The sequence below is a fragment of the Saccostrea echinata genome, unplaced genomic scaffold, assembly GCF_033153115.1.
Source record: "Saccostrea echinata isolate AGI-Se365-2 ecotype Australia unplaced genomic scaffold, CSIRO_AGI_Sech_v1 ptg000009l, whole genome shotgun sequence".
NCBI lineage: Eukaryota > Metazoa > Mollusca > Bivalvia > Ostreida > Ostreidae > Saccostrea > Saccostrea echinata.
In genome coordinates, this window is record NW_026889758.1 from 2,306,634 (window position 1) to 2,324,893 (window position 18,260).

The 18,260-nt window shown below is 35.5% G+C and overlaps 2 protein-coding genes across 6 annotated transcripts; one reads left to right on the forward strand and one right to left on the reverse strand.

The window, feature by feature from the left end:
* Positions 1-4,048: 4,048 nt before the first annotated feature.
* Positions 4,049-8,494, forward strand: LOC133183154 (centrosomal protein of 162 kDa-like). The gene is made up of 4 exons (XM_061318104.1): positions 4,049-4,157; positions 6,135-6,513; positions 6,794-7,024; positions 7,365-8,494. Exons 1-4 carry the CDS (start codon positions 4,059-4,061, stop codon positions 7,577-7,579), a joined length of 924 nt encoding a protein of 307 aa, XP_061174088.1. The 5' UTR covers positions 4,049-4,058; the 3' UTR covers positions 7,580-8,494.
* A 1,567-nt stretch (positions 8,495-10,061) lies between these two features.
* Positions 10,062-16,380, reverse strand: LOC133183155 (mitochondrial import inner membrane translocase subunit TIM50-like). Of its 5 annotated transcripts, none has more exons than XM_061318106.1 (11): positions 16,018-16,380; positions 15,234-15,265; positions 15,052-15,073; positions 14,764-14,810; positions 13,050-13,169; positions 12,647-12,754; positions 12,519-12,555; positions 11,691-11,752; positions 11,091-11,247; positions 10,606-10,709; positions 10,062-10,356 (listed from the first exon to the last, which is right to left on the reverse strand). In XM_061318106.1, the coding sequence occupies exons 1-11, from the start codon at positions 16,370-16,372 to the stop codon at positions 10,270-10,272; spliced, it is 1,131 nt and encodes a 376-aa protein (XP_061174090.1). In that variant the 5' UTR covers positions 16,373-16,380; the 3' UTR covers positions 10,062-10,269. The 5 variants fall into 5 exon arrangements, with proteins under 5 accessions (XP_061174090.1, XP_061174091.1, XP_061174092.1 ...); XM_061318107.1 differs by lacking the exon at positions 11,691-11,752 and adding an exon at positions 11,863-11,924; XM_061318108.1 differs by lacking the exon at positions 11,691-11,752 and adding an exon at positions 12,207-12,268.
* Positions 16,381-18,260: the final 1,880 nt, after the last annotated feature.

Consider the following 18,260-nt stretch of genomic DNA (forward strand, 5'->3'; position numbering starts at 1 on the left):
ATATCCAAGAGCAGAGAAGAAGATTTTCAAAGAATTAATGCATTTTCACTATATAATCAATAGAGCCCCACCCTAACACCAGAACCCCTGACCCTGGGGCCATGAATTTCACAATTTTGGAAAAATCATCCTTGTGCATCATTATCATACACTTGGTTTGTTTAAATAATACCCAGGAGCAGAGAAGAAGATTTTCAAAGAATTAATGCATTTTCACTATATAATCAATAGAGCCCTGCCTTAACATCAGAACCCATGACTCAGGGGCCATGCATTTCACAATTTTGGAAAAGGCATCATTGCTTGTCATAACCATGCACTTAGTTTGTTTAAATAATACCCAGGAGAAGAGAAGAAGATCTTCAAAGAAATAATGCACTTTCACTATATAATCAATAGAGCCCTGCCCTAACACCAGAACCCCTAACCCAGGGGCCATGAACTTCACAATTTTGGAAAAGGCATCAATGCTTATCATAACCATGCAATTAGTTTGTTTATATAATATCCAGGAGCAGAGAAGAAGATTTTCAAAGAATTAATGCATTTTCACTATATAATCAATAGAGCCCCACCCTAACACCAGAAACCTGACCCTGGGGCCATGAATTTCACAATTTTGGAAAAATCATCCTTGTGCATCATTATCATGCACTTAGTTTGTTTAAATAATACCCAGGAGCAGAGAAGAAGATTTTCAAAGAATTAATGCATTTTCACTATACAATCAATAGAGCCCCACCCTAACACCAGAACCCCTGACCCAGGGGCCATGCATTTCACAATTTTGGAAAAGGCATCATTGCTTGTCATAACCATGCACTTAGTTTGTTTAAATAATACCCAGGAGAAGAGAAGAAGATTTTCAAAGAAATAATGCACTTTCACTATATGATCTATATAGCCCCACCCTAGCACCAGAACCCCTGACCCTGGGGCCATGAATTTCACAATTTTGGTAGAGGGCTCAATGCTTATTACAATCATGCCAACAGTTTGACTGCTTGATGTCCAGGAGTAAAGAAGAAGATTTTTAAAGATAGCACTAATTTTGATGGTTTTAGCCCCACCCCTCAGGCCCCAGGGGGGCAGGGACCATGAAATTCACAATTTTTGTACCCCTTCACCCATTGATGCTATATGCCAAAATTGGTTGAAATTGGTTCAAGAGAAGAAGCTAAAAATGTTCAAAAGTTTACGACCGATGCACGACAGACGATGCACGATGGACGACGACGGACGAAAACAGATAGCAATAGGTCACCTGAGTGACTCAGGTGACCTAAAAAATCAACAGGTTAAGTTTTAAATATTTTGAATTTATATTGTAGGAATAACAAAAAATTTTCTGTCATTTCATGAAATAATTTATTACTTTTTTGTGACGTCTCAATTAAGTTTGTTTTAATTATGGGATTTAAAACACAAGGAAAAATACGAGTTCTAAGAATGAGGAAAATATAAATTTAGAATCTAGATTTATATAAAATAAAATATAATCGTGTTTTTTTTCTCAAACGATCGTATTTATTTATTTTTTTTAAATGCCAAACATTTTATTCATCATGCTTCAAGTAGGTTTAAATACCTAGGTAGCTATAAGGATAAAAAGCCAAATAATGACAATTAAATGAAGAAAAAAGTTAATAAATAGGATAAATATATTTGTTTATTTAAAAAAAAATAGTTTATAGTCACTGCAATTAAAGTTTTGCATACAGATACCAGATGAGTTTTATGTCCAATTTTTACAATTGAAATTTAAATAGTGACTTAGTCACTTACACCATGATTTATATGTACAAGCCAAATTTTTAACAACAAATTTAGATGTTGATTTTAATTTTGATAAGAAAGAAATGTTGAGTTTTTAATGAACAACTTTGATGTAAAGACAGCAGAATACATGCACTGAAAAAAAATTTTTCTCCAAGTTTTGATATTGTACTGTTGTAAAATTATTTATTTAAAATTCGATCAGAATCAAAGTCAACTGTAGATGCTGTTTTTAGATTTTGACAAGTCATTAGCAGGTCAAGCACAATCTCTTGATTTAGTTAAAGCTTTATTAAGCTATTCAGAATAGCTTGATTAAGCTATTTTATCACACTTTTTATAAGAATTAAAGAATAATTATGTGAGCTTGAAATGAAAATCGTTACTCTGAGTGTCTGACACCCCTGACATGCTAGATGGCTTGTTACTTGAAGCGGGCGTAGGAGTTACTGTTCTTTGTAAAAGATCATAATAAAAATCTTGGAACTAACATATTTTTCTAAAAAAAAAAAAATAAAGAAAGATAATAATTATTAGATAATAATGATATCTATAAATATTTGTTTTCAAAAACTACTAAATTGTTGTCATTATTGGTGGGACTTGGAAATTGCACTTGAATTATGTGAGGATGTAGGAGTTATCGTTCTTTGTTTTTGTAACCGATCAGAATAAATGCTTCTAAACACTTTTTTTTTAAAATGATTTTTATTCAAAATATATTTAAGCAATGAGAATCTATAAAGATATACTCTTAAACATTACTAAAATATGATATTTTCTGGTGGGACTTATTATTTTTCTGTGGGACTCATGTGGGACTTATTTTCCCCGTGGGACTTGTTTTAGTATGTCCCATTATTGCTAGCGCTCTCGAGCGCTAGCAACTACGTTAGTCTATATTTCTGAAATACGCATGCTCGACTTCACGGTCGGGGATTCTGGGAAAACTACTGTAGATAGACTGTACGATAACAATTTCGTTTTGTCATACAAAAATAGAAATGATCCGAATTTCAGGCCTTTCCTGTCTGATATGCGCAATATACATTTCGTAGGTTAGAGACAGTCAATACCAGTCTAGATCCGGATTCTGAATCTTTTTAAAATTTATTGTCTAACCTACACATAAAAGTACAAGAAAAAATTTGGCCATATAATGCCAAGATTCTAGACATCTAGCTTTCCTTACAGTTTTACCACCTTAGTGGATAATTCCGGCAAGCTCGGAAAAAACAACAACAACAAAGATCTTTTTCAGAGTATGTTGGAAAGACATGTCAATTTAGTGTTTATCTTCTGAAAATGCATATGATCTGAAGTTTCGTGTTCTGTTGTCTAACCTGCACGTAAATGAACAAAAAGTAACAGTAACTTTGGTCTTATAAAACCAAGACTAAAGTTGTAATGAATACATAGCTTTTCTAATCGACCTTCATGGATCTTTCCGGCAAGCTCGGAAACCGCGGCAACCTCGGATATGTTTTCCGAGCTTGCCAGAAAGGCCCGAAGGTGCTCCTCGGTTCTACTGTCCTTTTATTTTTCACCTCGAAATTGAAATTACATTAAAATACAGAATGCTTAAAGCACAGTTAGGGGTTATGCCATTGCCGACGTGAAGCACACTCATAGATTCACCATTCTGAATTGTGACACACACACCTCAAACTCAACCCCCCAGTGCACCAGTCTGCCTTCCTTTTAATAATTAATCGATTCAGCAAATTTAACAAATGGTTCAGATATCTTTTTCTGTATTTTATTATGCTACAGCGCTAGCTCACCAATCTTTTTAAAAGATATGCTTGTAATAGCTGCGTAGGTAGAAATAGTCTTCGGACTGGACCTGTTAATAAAGCTAAGAAAGTTGCATTTTTCATGTAGACTGCATATAAATAGCAGGCAAATCCCTACCCAGCATGCTCTCTTCTGAGAAAAAAAACCTGGATTTTATATAAAACTGTGTTTAGCTACCCAAATTATCAGGAAAGAGAAAAAAATATTATGATATGAGCTATTATACCTTACTCTGTCTTCTCGCAACAGGAAATCATATGAGGGTAGTAAATTTCACAGCGAACACACCATTAATCCGGAAAATAATGAAATAATGTTTTATAATTACTTTTGATCATAACCATTTAAACAATGCATAAGTGGAGAGGAATAGAGAGGTCATTTTTCTCCATCACTTAAAGACGTTACATAATGTACACGAGAAACAAACCGAAAGCGAAAGTACTAGATAAGGTAACTGCTTACCCGAACAGACCGATTTTTTCATGATGGGATATTCGTTTTCAAAGCAAGATAGCAATGAGGAAATCACAAAACAGATCAATGATCTTGATTCTTTGATATCTATCATTGCTACAAAACAGGTATTACAAAATTTTGTGCTACGAATAACACCAGGGAACTATATCACTTCATGTATTCATTATGAATTTAATCCTCGCTTCCTCTCTCTGATGACCAAATCTTAAATGCCATTTCCTACTGCAACTGGGCAGAATCCAGGTATTTTTAAGGTTCAGTGCCATTTACCCAAAAAAACACCCCCCCCCCCCAAAAAAAAAACAACAACAAACAAACAGGCCCATGGGCTGTGGCAGTCACCTGACTATCTTCTGATGATTTGATTCTCCTGTAGGCCTAGAGCAGAATATCATCTGCAAAGAGTGTGGTAGTTGATTTTACTCTATCTGGCAGGTCATTGATATAGAGAAGGAAGAGTAGTGGGTCTGGGACTGAGCCCTGGGGTACTCCAGATGTAACTGGTGCTGATGAGTGGTTGCCTGTCTATCATGACTCTCTGGCAATCCAGGTCACTTAGGAAGCTCTTTATCCAGGTTAAAAGAGTTCTCCTGATGCCATAATGGAACAACTTGATCAAGTTCTAGTTGCTGGTGGCTTTCTGAGTTTCTCAGGTTATAATCAATGCAATGTGGAACTGAAAACTCTCTAAACCAATTACCATTCATGAATTTTACATATAAATGGCAGAAGACTGAGATTTTGTTCATAATCACATTGCATGAATCTTATGTCTTAGTTGCTCGATCAGAATTATGTTTTTAATGTAAAACAATGTAAAAGTGAAGAAAATGAACAGTGAACAGAGTGAGCAATCCTGAAAAGGATATGAATCTTTAACAGGGCAAAAGCAATTAATGTACCCTTGAAACACCAAAGGTGGGTACAGGTTCCCAGGAGGTCAGTAAGCATCCTTCAATCACTATAAGTCCTTTACATCAATCAGGTAAACAGAGTAATCCATAGTTAAATTTGTGAAAAAATAATGGCCAAAAATTTATGGGAAACATGCGAGTCATAATTGAATACAATAAAATAATACGCTGTATTTGCAAACAAGGTCATTGTAACAATAGTTCCATAGAATTTGCGAAATGCTGACTTTAAATGAGATAGTTGATAACCCTATTACGTCAACTTATTTATCAGCATCCTGCCTCAGTTTAGAAGAACATGCTCTTTTGTAGCTTATCAGTTGGGTAGACGTTAATACCACATGCAGGAGATAGTGGAATATGACTACATATATAGGGAAAGTTGATGATGGAAAATTAGAAGTCATTTCATTTGTTGTGAACATGTAGTTTAGATTGATTGATTATTTGTTGTTTAACCTCCCTTGCAAGAATTTTTCACTCATATACGACATCACCAAATACCAGTGAAGGGCTTCACATTTACACCATTATTCGGAGTTCAGGGCCATTGAGCAGTGAGGGTTCTTTATCATGCCAACACCTATCATAACAGGGGACATAATTTTTAAGGTCATATCCAAAAGCCTTGTGACTTGCACATCTAATGCCAGGCACTTTGTGAAGTAACAGTCACTACCTGTATCATACATCTTAGGTTTGACATGTGGCAAGAATGGGAATCAAGGAGTGAATGAGCATCCTACCATTAGGCTACTGTGACTCTTTGTATAATTTTGTTGTTAGATATATAGTGCAAATGATCAATTTGGTCCCACCATGCAGCCTGAGGCCTGGGGACACAAATTTCACAGCTTTCTCAGGGGATTAATTCTGCATACAATCTGCTTGTAAAGTTTTCAAGAATGAAGAGAATTTTCAAAAGTATGATGAACATTCAATATAAGACAAAATTAGCCCCAACCAGTGGAGCGTGGACCCAAGGGACATAAGTCAGAGGACTAGCTGCTGGTGGATTTAGAGGCAATACAAATATGTAGAGCACATTAAATTGCTTTGTAGGCTTAACTGTATCTCTAAATTGTATATGTTTGATTTTAGATGCCTATTTAAATGATTTAGATAATCCAAATTAAGATGCATGCATGACTTTCTTCTTCATTATAGGAGTCAATGCATAGAGAAATAAATTCACAAAGTGATGAAATTAAGAAACTGGTTGATGGAAAGGAAAAAGTTAAACACTTATTGAACACACCACGTTCTTCTCGTGGGGATCAAATTGATTACATGCATAAAGCAAATGTTCTTCAACGTAGTCTTGATGATTTGAAAAGAAGTTATGATGAATTATTGAGGGAAAAGAACTATGTGGATTCTGAGAGAAAAAGATTCCAAAGTGATAAAGAACAGCTAGAAAAAGAAGTGAGGAGATGGAAAGAAAAGGATCGTGAAAGAGTAACACTTCAACATCAAAATGGAGAATTGGAAAGAGAAGTGCAGAGATTGAAATATCGCTTGGAGGAAGCAATGCGTAAAAAACCTGGTAATTACAAGGGAAATGATGAAAATTTTAATCTTTTGCAACAAAACTGCACAGATTGGTTGAAACATTGGCCATTAACATTTAAGTATCTAGATATATTATAAGGGAAAAAAGTTTGTTAAGGAAGAGTGAATATTTAATTACTCAATAAAATAAAACCTAAATACCAAAATACATATCATGTACCCTCTTCTTTAATTTCAGTTTTAACTATAAAATTCACATGAAATACACTATTGCAATACTTCTATCTATATAAATCCTATTCTTTTATTTGAAGTTCAAATATACATATATGCCCCATCAATGAATGAGAAAATTTCTACTGCGGTGAGATCAGAGCTACAAATCATCTTGATGGGGCATCTGGAGGCCACCAGGGGCAGACAACTGGAGATTGTGTATACCTCTGATGCTAAATCTGTGTCCTCAAACAAACCCCTGATAGTTCTGTGTATTAACGCCTCCAGACTGGGGACAGATGTGGAACAGGCTCTTCAGCAGGTCAACTGTAAGTATGGTCTTAATGCATCAGACATCACAGCTGTGTCTTAGAACACTAGCTATATACATTGTAAAACAAAGTTAAGATCTAGCATTGCAGTTTAAATTTCTAAGAATGAATACAAGGTGTAAATTAAAATTTGAAATGGTGGGAATTTGTATAAACTAGTAAATTATCATATGACATTTCTCTGGAGTCCCTTGACAAATTTAATTTCAGGGGAAATTGAAAGAAAGGTCATTGAATTGAGTGTGAGTTTTGAATCCAAATTTTTCAAAAGAATTAGCTTTAAAGTGCAACAGATCTGCAATTTAATTTCCTAACAAATTTTCGCCCTTCTTGGCAGGTTCCAAATCAGTGACAGTAGCAGTGATACATCATAAAGAGCTTCACGCCCTGCCCCCACAAACCTCAGAAAAACTTCTCTACGGGGATAAATTCCGAGATCTTTATGCTATTGTGGACATTGCCTTTCTCACTAGCAAAGGGATGTATACTTGTGATATGAATAACAGAGCACTGGAGAGACTCACAGAATTCATATGTCAATTTGATACATAAATTAATTAAAAAATTTCGTAATATACTTGCATATAAGTCAGACTATTTTGGAGAAATATGCCATTGATCCGCTTATAAGTTGGTACTTTTTTTGGCCAGAATCTGTTGCCAATTTCTGATCAATATTCTATTGTACTTACACATGTTTTAAAGTATGTTTTGGGGAATCACATTGATATTTGATCTTTTCACAAATCAAACAAAAATAGTATTTTTAAAATTTCTAAGCACAAGTTTTATGCATAAGGTAACCTTAGATCTTCCCTTCCTTATATTAAAAGAATCTTTAAGTTCTGACCTTTATAAATGATTATCGCTGGAGTTGATACATAATTACTATATTTCCTCTTCTAGAAAAATGGAATTTATAAGTCGGACATAGAGTTTTGAACCAAAATTTGACTCCCATTTATAGGCAAGTATGTTACTTCAGATTAAAAAAAAATCCCCAAAAAAGCAGGTTCACCTTAATTGTTGTCATTGCTACAGTCTTTTGTAAAAAAAAAAATGCTATTAAAAATATATTTATTTATGTTGTCAATAATTGTGCCATATAAAAGCATTGGTCCAGCTCAAATCCAGAAGACATATAAATACAGCTGTATCTCAAACACAAGTATAATGTCAAAGACCAGGGAAATAGGGAAGTAACTCCAGGCTCCTTTCATTTGAATAAGAGTTTCAACTTTATTGAATTCTTGTATATCACTAGGTTTTTTGTTGTCAGTCCCAGCAAGTCTGATATACCTGGGTTTACCTGTTATACTTGTATTGAAATAACATAGTACATGTATATGTATACAATACACATCGTTTTAATCATTGATTTATGATGTACCAATGTTTTCACATCCATGAAATATGTTACTGTTAAGTATATATTCATACTAAAGAAATAAATCAGAAATTGCTGGATTTCTATGTTATAAAGTTCCTATTTTCCCATTGAAAAGAATTTTTTCAAGTTTTCTGAAGAAACACCAGTTTTACATTGCAGAAGATTGATTGATTGATTGTATGTTGTTTTACGTCCCATTCGAGAATTTTTCACTCGTATAGAGACGTCACCATATACAGGTGAAGGGCTTCAAATTTTGACATTTACTCAGCACTCAGGGCCATTGAGCAGTGAGGGATCTTTATCGTGCCAACGCCTGCCGTGACACGGGGCCTCGGTTTTTAAGGTCTCATCCGAAGTGCCGAGTGCATGGCAAAGGAACAGTTGCTACCCATTTTTTATCAACTTAGGTCAGTCGCGGCCGAGATTTGAACTCACGACCTCCTGATCACGGTGTGAGCACTCTACCGACTGAGCTACCGTGATCGGTACATTGCAGTAGAGTAAACGAACTTGATAAATCTGTCATGGCTTTTCAGTGCAAGAAAAATGTCCATAGGACATGCCAAATGGTACATCAATTTGAAATGTATCTTGTTTTTTTCAATCTGTGCTTAAGGCTGTTCAAAGTTAATTCTATGTGTAACATCACCTGCGTGCGTAGGTGTCGGAGAAATTGGCACTTTGAAAAAACAAACAATTTGGCATTCTAGTTAATACTCATCTGTTTGAAATTCTTTAATTTTTTTCTCCCACCCTTGTAGGTTTTTGAAGTTTATAGGTGATGTTAAATGTAGAATTAATTTCAGCCAGCCTAAAAGTGATCGAAATGGAATATTTTTTTTCAAACCAGTATACAGAACTAAAGCGTCTAATAGTGGTTATATTCATGGAGGGGCATAAAAAGTGTGCCATGACAAGCTAGTTCGGGGAATTTATGTCCCTCACTTAAGGACAAAATAAGGGGGTCAGACAACCTTTAAAAAATGCTGATAGCAAAAGAAAAACAATGATTGACCTTGACCTTTCACCTTTTGGCATTAATATCGATAAGGGTCTTTATTCAGTTACAGAGATTGATCACCTTTAGCTTCATTGCAAAATCTCCAAGAGTACTTGTTATCACCTAAGAACTTTATACAATACGTGAATTTCTGACTTTGGACTTTGACCTCAAAATCAATAGGGGATTTCCTCAAGTCATTAGGAGTTATTATATAAAACTTCAATTCAAAAAATCACCTTGACCTTTGACCTTAAATCAATAGGGGTTTTCTTTAAATCTTAGGGAGTTATAAAATTTCTTTGCAGAAGTTAAAGCACTTTTTTTTAAATATCGTTCTGTAACTAAAGTACACAAACAGAAGGACAGACAGACCTACATTAATATCCCCAACTTTCAACAAAAAGCAGGGACAAAAAAATTCATACAAAATTTGTTATTCATGCTATTCATTATTCTTAAGATGAAGGTGAAGTTACATGAGTTTCACCAATGAGAAAACTATAGTAAAGGTCACATTTGCTAATTCTTTTCAAAATAAAAAATGTCATAGATAAAAGAGTTTCAAAACAAGTACTCTTAAACAATTTTCTGTCATAAAGTTGGGCACACCTATAGATAAATATATCAACAATAATCTACACAGTATAAAAACAATTTTATTGACAGTCTCATCATCTGGCAGTATTGTTCATGATTTTATTTCAATTTAGAGTGAATGCATTTGTATGATATTGTCATGCATCTGATGCAGTTTTCACTTGTTTCTTTACACTTCACACTGATGCAGAAAGCACTCTATACTTGTTACATTGGGATATTTCCACCATTCAGCCACTTGTTCTTGAGCTATCTCTTTCTAAATGACTTGGCGAAATCAAACGGTGATTTCTGCTTTGGCTTCTCCTGTTCTTGTCTTTGTCTTTCTTGCTCTTCCTACAAAATAAACCAAGTTTATGACATCTACTTTAAAATGTCAATTACAAATTTACATCTCTATAATGTGTAGTCAGTATACAAAAATAAGCAAGTTTATGACATCTACATCAAAATGTCAATTACAAATGTACATCTCTATAATGTGTAGTTGGTACATTGTCATTTTTCTATTACAGGCTCTGAGTTCCATCTAACTCCTTAAAGTACATGTTCTTGTAATTTGTGGCAGTAAAATAATTATCTAACCTGAAGGAGTAACTGATTTTCTCTAAATTTGGCAATAGGGTCATCAAACTGCATGTAGTATTCTAACACTGTACGGACATCTTCAATCTTACTGTGTGCCAATGCTGAAAAAAAGATAACACTTATTTTAGTTTTTTTTACAAGGCTTTTACAACACCATATGCTTGAATTCCTCTGACATGTACAGTTAAATAATGTTATCCAATGTAAAGGATAAAAGAGATTGTTGAAGTTGATTTTAATTTCATTCTTAAGTTCTTTGTATAAGGTCAGAATATCAGAATTTTATTCATAACCTATTTGACAGAGAATGTAATATTCATGGAAAGATTGATGCATACACTAAAGGATGAAATTTATTACATTATATACACTAAGAAGGGCTAAAGTAAATTCCTGTTATTATAAAATTCTTATCTGGTAGATATTATGCTATATTTAAGTGGTGCCTTTTTCCCTCCCCCTTTCTCTAACAACTGACTTACTTTGTAGAAAAGAAGCCAGATCAAACAACGTGGTGTCATTCTCATCCCCGTCCCATTCTTTCAGAACGAATGCGTTGTTCCTCTGCAGCTTCACAGATTTGGGTTTACAGTCGATCATTATAACTTTGTTTAAATCTCTGTTTAAATAGGACAAATCCTGGAAAAAAATATAAATTCAAACTTCATCAGTAAATTAAAATACTGGTTCAGGGATCAATTCTTGCACAATTTAACACTATGAGTCTGGCAGACAATTAATTAGCTAATATAGATCAAAATATACTACATGTTGTAGAGACAGTATATCTGATAATCTCTATCACAAAATTTTGCAAGAAAATAAAACCTCTGCTGTTTGGGATTTATAATTCTATAAAATTCCTAAAAGCTGATGTATGACCAAAAAACAAATCTTCAAATATAAAAAAGTTCACACTCTGTTAGGTCAAGCATTTTTATCTTCAATCAATACAACATGGTGACTCAAATGCTAGATTTTTCAGAGATTTTTTTGCACAGTTTTATGACTAAGATGTAATCTTTGTGCTATTTTTTTTAACCTTACCATACACATGTGTCCTTGATCAAGGTTACACTCACTTTGACATGATCTTTGCCGTCATACCATGTGGCATCTCTGTATAACTTATAAATGACGTGACCTTGTTTATCTAAGTATTACTTACTTCAACATGATCTTTACCGTCATACCACGTGGCATCTCTGTATAACTTATCCATGACGTGACCTTGTTGATCTAAGTAATACTCACTTTGACATGATCTTTGCCGTCATACCACGTGGCATCTCTGTATAACTTATACATGACGTGACCTTGTTGATCTAAGTAATACTCACTTTGACATGATCTTTGCCGTCATACCACGTGGCATCTCTGGATAACTTATACATGACGTGACCTTGTTGATCTAAGTAATACTCACTTTGACATGATCTTTGCCGTCATACCACGTGGCATCTCTGTATAACTTATAAATGACGTGACCTTGTTGATCTAACTATTACTCACTTTGACATGATCTTTGCCGTCATACCACAAGGCATCTCTGTATAACTTATACATGACGTGACCTTGCTGATCTAACTATAACTCACTTTGACATGATCTTTGCCGTCATACCACGTGGCATCTCTGTATAACTTATACATGACGTGACCTTGTTGATCTAACTATTACTCACTTTGACATGATCTTTGCCGTCATACCACGTGGCATCTCTGTATAATTTATACATGACGTGTCCTTGTTGATCTAATACTCACTTTGACATGATCTTTACCGTCATACCACGTGGCATCTCTGTATAATTTATACATGACGTGTCCTTGTTGATCTAATACTCACTTTGACATGATCTTTACCGTCATACCACGTGGCATCTCTGTATAACTTATACATGACGTGACCTTGTTGATCAAGGCTATGAATCACAGGAACAGCATTCTGAAAGAAAAATTTGTATCCTTCATTTCTAAAAAGAGTTTATCACTGTGTATGTTATTCATGAATGAATGCTGTAGCAAACTGATTCTACCATGCCAGTCTCAGAGGTGTAAACAACGGTCTCAAACAGAGGTGGCCCAACAGCCTGGAGGAAATAATCCACCCCTGGTCTCTTCTTAAACCGCCATCCATTCTTAATCTGTAAGTGTAATAGCAACAATTAAGATGACTTCTGAGAGCAGTTTAAAGCATGTACATGCTCATCATCATATAACATTTTAGAAAGTTTACTGTCCACTCTGGCTTGACAAACTTTATGTTTGTTTCAAGTTATAAGCAGGTGCCCTCTATAAACATAGACACATTTTACCAGTCTGGCTTTACAAACTTAGTTATGAGTTAGTTAGTTAAAAGTTATTTAAAGTTAGTTATGAGCAGGTACCCTCTATGAATGTAAGACACATTTTACTTTATTTGTATGAGTGAGAGTTTACCGTCCACTCAGGCTTGACCAGGATACCAGTGATCTCCATGACCAGTGTGTATGGGGGCTGGACAAAAGGGGGCTGGAGGGGCTCTGGAAGCAGCTTCTTTCTGGAGGGCTCCTCCATCTCCTGTTATCAGAGTATAGCCAGTGTAAAGTCTGATTCATCAAGTGTAAAGTCTGATTCATCAAATGTAAAATCTGATTCATCAAGTGTGAACCCCGATTTATCAAGCGTAATGTCTGATTCAACAAGTGTAAAGTCCGATTCATCAAGTGTAAAGTCTGATTCATCTAGTGTAAAGTATGATTCATCAAGTGTAAAGTCTGATTTATCAAGTGTAAAATCTAATTTATCAAGTGTTAAATCTGATTCATCTTGTCTAAAATCTGATTCATCTATTGTAAAGTCTGATTCCTCAAGTGTAAAAACTGATTTATCAAGTGTAAAGCCTGATTCATCTAGTGTAAAGTTTGATTCATCAAGTGTAAAGTATGACTCATTAAGTGTAAAGTATGGTTCATCTAGTATAAAATATGATTCATCAAGTGTCTATAGTTTTAAGGAGTAACAAGTGTAAAGTCTGATTCATCTAGACATCTACTGTAAAGTCTGATTCACCAAGTGTAAAGTCTGATCCATCAAATGTAAATTCTGATTCATCAAGTGTCTATAGCTTCATGGAGTATTAAGTGTAAAGCCTTATTCATTGAGTGTCTATAGTTTCAAGGAATAACAAATATAATTTCTGATTCACCAAGTGTAACTAACTCTATAGAGTAACAAGTATAAACTCTGATTCATCAAGTGTCTGTGATTCCAAAAAGTAACAAGTGTACAGTCTGATTCACCTAGACAAGTGTCTGTGATTCCAAAAAGTAACAAGTGTACAGTCTGATTCACCTAGACAAGTGTCTATGATTCCAAAAAGTAACAAGTGTACAGTCTGATTCACCTAGACAAGTGTCTGTGATTCCAAAAAGTAACAAGTGTACAGTCTGATTCACCTAGACAAGTGTCTATGATTCCAAAAAGTAACAAGTGTACAGTCTGATTCACCTAGACAAGTGTCTATGATTCCAAAAAGTAACAAGTGTACAGTCTGACTCACCTAGACAAGTGTCTGTGATTCCAAAAAGTAACAAGTGTACAGTCTGATTCACCTAGACAAGTGTCTGTGATTCCAAAAAGTAACAAGTGTACAGTCTGATTCACCTAGATAAGTGTCTATGATTCCAAAAAGTAACAAGTGTACAGTCTGATTCACCTAGACAAGTGTCTGTGATTCCAAAAAGTAACAAGTGTACAGTCTGATTCACCTAGACAAGTGTCTATGATTCCAAAAAGTAACAAGTGAACAGTCTGATTCACCTAGACAAGTGTCTATGATTCCAAAAAGTAACAAGTGTACAGTCTGATTCACCTAGACAAGTGTCTGTGATTCCAAAAAGTAACAAGTGTACAGTCTGATTCACCTAGACAAGTGTCTATGATTATGATTTCAGAGTTAACTGGTGCATGTTCCCTATCGATGATTAATAAAGTTCTTATTACAGACAGTATTTTAAAAACAAATTTTTCAAGAATATGCAAACATTTATTTTAGTACAGTGAAGAAGATGAACCCCTTTGTTCCCAAATCTGAAGGGCCAATAATCATGATAATGACTCATTGGAATAGACTGCATGTTACATATAGGTAATAATGTTAAAAAAAATATACCTGTTTCTTTATTTTAAAGGTGGCAACACTTCTTTGAATGGAGAACCCTGCAGCAAACAACAAGATGTGTTACATTGTAGATGATTATTATACACACAGTCTTGGCATAATCAGGATATGTTAAATTTTAAATAATTTTTATGTGGGAATTCTTTTTTTAATGAATCATAGTTTCATACAACATGATGTTGCATTGTATGTTGTCAATGCTATGAATAATGTACAGTATCCTTTTACAATTAAATGTAAAACATTTTATAATGTACATAACCATGAAAAAAATCTTACCTTTTCCAAACTCATCCTCGACCTACAAACAATGTATAAATGTTTTACTTACAGTGGCTATTGTATTAGACGTATACATACAGGTAATGACTTAAACTACGTACAGTAATTGGGAAAAATCAATCAAAAATACAGAACTACTGCTAGGATGCACCGATATAAAGAAGATTTGTCAAACTTACTACGTTGCCTTCTGGGTCTGTTGGTGGTAGGCCTAAAAAAATAATGTACATTTATAGTGAGAATTGAATGTTACTGGCAAATCAAGTGAAAATGAATTGTAATCTAACAATCTAGAATACTGAATTCTGAGAGGGTCAATTATCAACTGTGTTTTATACTAGTCTGACTAAGAACAAATTTTATATAGTATAGAGAGTACCCTGCAGGCATTGACCTGTCTGCTCTTAACAAACTGCTGCATATGTAATCAAGTCAGCTAGGTGTTTTTCTGCTACTCAATCCTTGAAAGGTTTACAAATTTATTTTTTGCTAACCATTATCAACCATTATCAAGGGCACTGTGCTTGATTTTTTTTTTATGTCAAATAACATATAGCCCTGAATTCTTGTTCATAGGGTTTCACTCTAAGACTTGTGCTTTATGGACTTAAATTTACAGAATAGGGCCAGGGTGTGTTTAAGCCATAAATAATGTTTGTACAAAAGTATATTGTATTTAGTTTACTATATTGATCTTAATTCTGTGCATAACCAATCATATTCCTCAAATTTAGAATATTCTAGACCATCAACTTTTCAAGCAATAGAGGCTCGGTATCATTTTTCACAATAGAAAATTCAGTCAGCATTCATTTAAACTAAACATGGTAGATACTATTCTCTTTAGAGAAGTGGACAGGTAGATACTGGAAAGAAAGAAAAAACCAACAAAAATAAACAAAACTTAAAAGTTTTCCATTATCTACAAAATAACCAACCGGTAGGTTATGAGATTTATCTCACCTAAAATATATGCACCGTAAACACAGCCTGCTGAAAAAGAAGCGAGTGTAAACCACATAAAATATTCCCCATACTTCTTCCACTTGGATTTTTTCTCCTCTCCCTTCTCATAGTTCACATTTGAGTCTGACGTAACACTGTTGTTATATGTAACACTCCTGCTATGAAACCACCGATCGGTCGACCTTCGGAAAAACACACACGCACAAATACCTAGCGGGGACCGTAATGTGTCTGGTCGATATAAATATTTAACGTTTGTTATAGTTCTAGTGTTATCATAAAAATCACATTTGATGTTTGGTCCCTTAAAAAGTATTCGTTTAAATAAACATGTGGACCTGAGAGCTGACATTTTTTACCGGAAATGATGTTTAGCAGTGTAAAATCTTGAATATTTCTGGGTAGTTAGTATAATACCGGAAATGAATTTGAAGCCCAATGGCAACAACGCTCACCTGACAAACCCTTTTTGTTCGTGGCTTATATAATAAATAGAACTCTCTTATTCAACGTGTGAGGATCTTGTGGGTCCTGACTTCACCCCCATCCACCCCAACCCTCAGATAAATTAATTCATAATTAACATGATAAAGTAACCAAAAAGAAAAAGATAGATTGATTGATTGATTGTATTTTGTTTAATGTCCCTCTCGAGAATTTTTCACTCATATGGAGACGCCACCACTTGCCGATGGAGAGCTGCAAATTTTGTCCTATACTCGGCACTTACGGCCATTGAGCAGTGAGGGATCTTTTTCGTGCCAGCACCTACTGCGACAGGGGACCTCGGTTTATAAGGTCTCATCCGAAGGACCGGTCTCCATGTCCCACAGTGGGATTCGAACCCGCGACGTAAGGATCAACTCCTTACTTCGCCACTCTAGAGCAGTCATACCACTGCTCTAACCACTGCGCCACGCGGGCCACGAAAAAGATAGAAGAGAAAAAGTCCTAGGACATTCACCCCTCTTAACAAAGTTGTCGTGAACTGATGAAAGAGAGCAGCTTGTCTCTTCCCCTTTTCCCATTCCTAAAAATTTTTGTTTTGCTTGTGAAAATATCTGTGAGTTGGATTAATTTGTCCAAGACCATCCCCATATGAGCGGCTACGTCATAATCAATTGTGGCGGTCAGACGGGTTCGATCACCGGAGGCCAGATATTCAGTTGGTAGAGAGCCTGACTGGAGATTCAAGGGGCCTGGGTTCAAATCCAGGTCTGGTCCATCGCATTTTTCTCCTCTCCCGTTCATTTGGTGCCATGCCATGCCCTGAAATGGACAGGTGAAAGACCTGCCAGGGAAGAGCCTGGGTTGGTGTCTTAGCAGAGACATATATGTCTCTGGTCTTAGGGGGCTGAAGACCTTTAAGAAGGGAGGAATATGGCAGTCAGATGGGTTCGATTGCCAGTTACATGTCAGTCGTACTGAACTGAGGAGGGTGGGAGGATGAGGGGATAATACCAGTCCTGGGGTGTGGGGAGGTGGGGGGATGATACAAGTTACATGTCAGTCGTACTGAACTGTGGAGGGTGGGAGGATGAGGGGATAATACCAGTCCTGGGGTATGGGGAGGTGGGGGGATGATACAAGTTACATGTCAGTCATACTGAACTGAGGAGGGTGGGAGGATGAGGGGATAATACCAGTCCTGGGGTGTGGGGAGGTGGGGGGATGATACAAGTTACATGTCAGTCGTACTGAACTGTGGAGGGTGGGAGGATGAGGGGATAATACCAGTCCTGGGGTGTGGGGAGGTGGGGGGATGATACAAGTTACATGTCCAGTTGTAGGTACTGTATTATAGGAGGTGGGGAGGGTGGTGGGATATGAATTTAAACATTATCAGAAACTTTGTACATAAAAAATAAGCACAGTTGAATTTCGTTATCTTGAACACTGATATCTTGAATACCATGGATATGTCGAAGAGATTTGGAAGTCCCAACCCCTTATTTTTTAAGTATTTTACCCTGGGTATCTTGAATCCTAGGATATCTCGAAGTTTTTGCTCGGTCCCATTGAGTTCAAGATAAGGAGGTATGACTGTATGTACTTACAGCGAATTACAATATACAGGTAAAGTAAGCTTGCTGGATAGCTCAATAGGGTATACAATTTGGTCTAACAAGTATCACATTAGGTTTGAATCTAGGTCATGAAGTTACTCAGGTGTAATATTAGATTTTACAGGTAGATGTGAGTTGATTTCAATTAGGGCTGGGACGATATATCGAGATATC

Excerpts from the sequence above, each read along its gene's own strand:
- LOC133183154 (XM_061318104.1), top strand. The coding sequence starts at position 4,059 with ATGATGGGATATTCGTTTTCAAAGCAAGATAGCAATGAGGAAATCACA. Across the intron at positions 6,514-6,793 it reads AGCAATGCGTAAAAAACCTG|TTCAAATATACATATATGCC; the intron begins GTAATTACAAGG and ends TTTTATTTGAAG. Across the intron at positions 7,025-7,364 it reads GGCTCTTCAGCAGGTCAACT|GTTCCAAATCAGTGACAGTA; the intron begins GTAAGTATGGTC and ends CCTTCTTGGCAG.
- LOC133183155 (XM_061318106.1), bottom strand. The coding sequence starts at position 16,372 with ATGTCAGCTCTCAGGTCCACATGTTTATTTAAACGAATACTTTTTAAG. Across the intron at positions 15,266-16,017 it reads TTACGGTGCATATATTTTAG|GCCTACCACCAACAGACCCA; the intron begins GTGAGATAAATC and ends TTATTTTTTTAG. Across the intron at positions 11,248-11,690 it reads ACGGCAAAGATCATGTCAAA|GATTTGTCCTATTTAAACAG; the intron begins GTGAGTGTAACC and ends ATTTTTTTCCAG.